The sequence below is a fragment of the Anneissia japonica genome, unplaced genomic scaffold, assembly GCF_011630105.1.
Source record: "Anneissia japonica isolate Jap-2015-1 unplaced genomic scaffold, ASM1163010v1 scaffold287965_len1858130_cov191, whole genome shotgun sequence".
Taxonomy (NCBI): domain Eukaryota; kingdom Metazoa; phylum Echinodermata; class Crinoidea; order Comatulida; family Comatulidae; genus Anneissia; species Anneissia japonica.
Window position 1 is genome coordinate 402,520 of NW_022748342.1, and position 4,672 is coordinate 407,191.

Genomic DNA, 4,672 nt, shown 5'->3' on the forward strand with positions numbered 1-4,672 from the left:
CCCACCCCGTCGGGGAGAAAAAGCACAGTTCGTCGGGGAGAAAAAAAATATTATATGTATTTTTTACATATTTGGCTTAACGAAGTGTCTGGATTTTCGAAACCAGAAACTCGTTCACTTTGGGCCATAATATTAGAAGGCCTACTCTGTGCGTCCGTGGAAAATCCTTTTTGGTGATTAAAACGTGATCCCTTTCCTCTGGCATTGTATGTTAGGCCAAGAATTTGAAGTTTGTGCGCAATTTCACCCATTCGATATTAACAGTCAGTATTTAACACACATTAGGCCTATGGCCTTATTATATAAAAGGGCATAATCGATCTTTGCAGTGTCTAATTGATCTGTCAATTTTATACCAGAGGGGCCTACAGTATTGCATAGGAGTATTTAACAATAAGAAAAATTGGGAAAACAGTTTCCTTTGAAATTTTCTTAAGCGAGCGTGTATGAAACCGGGTCTATGGCAACTATAATTTGATACTCACGTCTAGAAGTGTAGAGATACGGACCTATTAAAAACTGTTGAATTCTAAATGATTAGAAGATGACCAAGCATATGAATGAATCAGTCTAAAATGATATTCAAAGATATTATACTGTACAGCTAACCGCTAATGTTTGTTTTGCATGTCTATTACACACCGTCACTCACAAATGTATGTAAAACTTGGTCGTAAAATTTGATAACAAGTTGACCATTAAAATCTATTGTAAATATTTATTTAAATCCGTACACCGATTTTGTTTCAAGTTGTTTGTTTTCAATATTATAGCTGTTTCTTTACGATGACAATGTTTTGAAATCGTACTGTATAACACTCCAAAATTTGTTTTATGGGCAAACAACTGAAGACTCTAAATTTTTATAAGTTGACCAAGCGTGTTGCTGCATCATTATTGTTCAGTTACGATCACTATTCAGGAAGAGAGCAGCGGTTTCGTTACGGGTTGGTACATTTCTTACAAACATTCAGCCAAAGGCCAGTGAAAGTTTTTGTCGATGTTTGCCATGATCCTTATGTGAGCTATCGTAAAGTCATGGTTTGCCGGAGTTGCGTTCAATTTAAATCTCCGAACTTCTAATACTAATACTGGGTAAGTTAAAAACAGACATTCCGTCCGAGTGGGACTCATTCAAAAATTCGAAGGGGTTCGCTAGAAAACAGGGGGGTTCGCTAGAAAAGGGGGATTCGCCCGAACCATAAAACCCCCCAGGCTACGGGCCTGTAGACAGCTTGTTGCAGAAAATAACCTGGTAGCCCAGTGGCTCGGACGGATTCGAATCCACATTTCAAATTTCACAATTGCTTACCAGATTTTGTTCCGAGAGTATGATCTACAGTTGGTTGCTTAGCTACGCTTGTGTTCCTTCTTATCCATCCATATTCTTCTTCTCTCTGAGAGAAACCACAGAAATCTTCTTCGAAACTACACTCTAACTCCGGAATAGCAACCACCAAATGAAGTATAGATACAGGAAGCACAAGGAGAACAACAATGTACCAACACATCGTACCGACTAGCTTTACTCAGCTAGACCAACCCAACTCGTTTGGAGCGTCTTCTAGTACTGGAATCAATTTCACATGATCACAGTCTTATGGTATGTAAAGTCTGTAACTACAGATATTGTTCAAAAATTACCTGATCAGCTTCAGCGTTTCTGCATTGTATATAGAGATTACCTGTATTATCATACATAAATCTATTTAATACTTGGTATACTCAAAGTTCTAAGAGTTCATTATTATTGCTAATGATGAGTGATACATTCCTGAAAGAAATGTTGTTTCAAGTTCATTACTTGAACAAGAAAAACGTCTTCAAGCACGTAATACAATATCTTTGTCTTCTGTTTACTACATTCTCGGTTAGCTCCCTATTCATTTCACGTCTTAATAAAAGTACCGGGAGTTTTTAACTTGCATATTATGGCTGTGAGAGTGTAGGCCTACTTTAATTGTTTTCCTGGTCTACTCTATTTTAATTATTTTTTTAGGTAACTGTGTGTTTCTTTACTTTATAAATTTACTTTACAGTATTTTCAGTGGAGTCAGGAGGAAAGGACAAATGCTGGAGTGGATCACAATCAGGGGTGGCGCTGTCTCTTATACACATCTAGATGTGTATAAGAGACAGAGGTAGTGCTAGGCCCTAGGCCTAGACAGACCTGCTGGGTTCTCGTCGGGGAGAAAAAGCACAATTCGTCGAGGAGAAAAAAATATTATATTTATTTTTTACATATTAGTAGACTCTAAAATCGATTAAATAAGCCTTTGAAACCCCTAAATTGTCTACATTTTCGGGGACCACTTTCGGAACCATTTTTAATCGAAGATCGACCACGCCCATTTTGATTTCGTAGGGGAAATCTGACACCTCCCCCCGTCGGGGACCCCCAACCCCCCTGTCGGGCAAATCCTGGATGGCGCCACCCCTGATCAGAATACCGTGAACTTATACGTTTCTCGAAAAATGTGCTGGGTTTTGCACGCATAAATAGTTATTGCATTTCGGGTTAATTTAGTCTGTATTCTGTAAATGAGCGTTAACTAAGACATATATTAATAATATAATGAGGGGTGAAGTCTTAGAGGAGCTCATGTTTTGCTCGTATTGCGATTATTTTAATTACTTGAGTTAAGAAAATTAGAAGGTTAATCACAGAGTAATTATATTTCCCGAGATTGGAAAAGAAAAAGGAAGATCGAGAAGCTATGTCAGCCAGCCTCTCGTGTTACAGATTTTCCCAACAAGACCAACGTGGGCGAGGTCGGGCGCCGATCAGGGGTGGCGCCAATGGGTGGGGGGGGTCCCCCGTTGGAGAGAAAAAAAAAAGCAAAATTCGTCGGGAAGAAAGAAAATGTATATGTATTTTACACATACTTTTTGTATCGCAACATTTTATTCACGAATGAATGCATTTACCAAAACATATCTACATATTGACCAGGTACTGAATTAACTGAAAGTGAACATACCAGGACCAATACCGACATCCAGTAGGCCAATTATTATAAATTTTATTATTATTATTATTTTTATTTCAATTTACATAATACATGCAATACTTTCTCTACTTTAAAAATAAACACCTTGTCTAGTTGACATGTCAACCGTGTTGGAAGTGGAAAAAGATTTTTTTTTTAAATACTGGGAAATTGAGAAGATATCTAATAAGCATATAAAACTGTTTTAATTGGCAGGTACAATGTAAAGTTTCCAGACCAGTATATCCAGTAAGGTGGGGTGTTACGAAGAGTGTGTATAACGCACCCAACTAAATTTGATAGGTCCACATTTCCAAGACATTCGAGAATGTACTGAATATACATTTGTGATTTTCTGTGATTTAAAAATAAAATCTTTATTTTTTACATTTTAACCAGTAGGCCTAATCTACTCAGTCTGTCGTAATTTGGGAAAAAAACGCAATTTATTCAATTTTGAAATTTTGGCTTATGGGCACCCTGTGGATGTAGTCTATCTTGGAACGTGGTCATATTCTCCAAACAATTTTTCGAAATATGAAATTATTATGAGAGTTACTCATTATTATATCCGACCATCCAACCATTAAGCATTGAAATGTTGGCAATCAACCAATCACAGAAGGCATGTATTTATTTATTTATTTTATTTTATGCATATTTAATTACCTCCCCAGCTGGTGGCGGTACAATAAAAATGCATTATTATTTTTTTCTGAAGTTACAATTTAAAAGTTGGGGTCACAAGATTAATGTTAGAACGGCATTATTAACAAGATTATTAGGTTAATCGTTCCACTTCGGCGCGAGCAATGAAAACGTATTTTTGTATATTAATTTTTTTTTCAATTGGATTTAACATGTGTATAATGATTTTGATAAACAATATTAATTCTAAATATGTTGGTTATAATATGGAATAATAATTCTCTGCACTATCTATTAAACATTTAAAGAATGGACTTTCCGATGTGGTCATATTAGACTGTAATATTTTTAAAGAAGACCATTCAGCAAACAACATAAAACAAAATTCCCACGTCAGTGCATGTATAAAACGTATAATTTCCTGAAATTTGGATATAGAGCGGACTTCATTTTCACTAAGGAGTCATTCCATATGAATCCAACACACTTTTTTGCCCGACCCCCTTCAAATCGCCCAATATTTTGCATGTTGAGGGTTCTACCTGAGATAACCCCACAGTGAAATTTTTGGCTCCGCGCCAGCATTTTCTGATGAGTTAGAGCAATTTAAAATTTTCATGATTTGGCTAAAAAACTCACCTTCCGACACACAATTGCTGATATCTCTCTTGAAACTCAACGTATTGGAGAAATAAATATATGAACATATTAATATATTAATATATATATATAAATACACAAATAAATATACAAACAATATATAAAAAAATTAAATAATTATATAAATAAATATATAAATATATATAAATACATATAAATATATATATATAAATAGATATACAAATAAATATACAACACATGTATAAATATATATAGGCCTATAAATAAATATATAAATAATTACAGTATATATAAAATAATAATACACTATATATATATAAATATATCTTATACAAATAAATATATAAAAGTAAATATAAAAATAAATATATAAATAAATATATACATATATATAAATGAATATACAATAACTG

At 34.4% G+C, this 4,672-nt stretch overlaps 1 protein-coding gene across 1 annotated transcript in view; it reads right to left on the minus strand.

The window, feature by feature from the left end:
* The window catches only part of LOC117120837 (MAM and LDL-receptor class A domain-containing protein 1-like), a 14,740-nt gene extending 13,153 nt beyond the window's left edge, over positions 1 to 1,587 (minus strand). Inside the window, exon 1 of the mRNA XM_033265924.1 lies at positions 1,313 to 1,587. Coding sequence (XP_033121815.1) covers positions 1,313 to 1,511 — 199 coding nt within the window. The 5' untranslated portion in view covers positions 1,512 to 1,587. The remainder of the gene's footprint in view (positions 1 to 1,312) is intronic.
* Between the last annotated feature and the right edge of the window lie 3,085 nt (positions 1,588 to 4,672).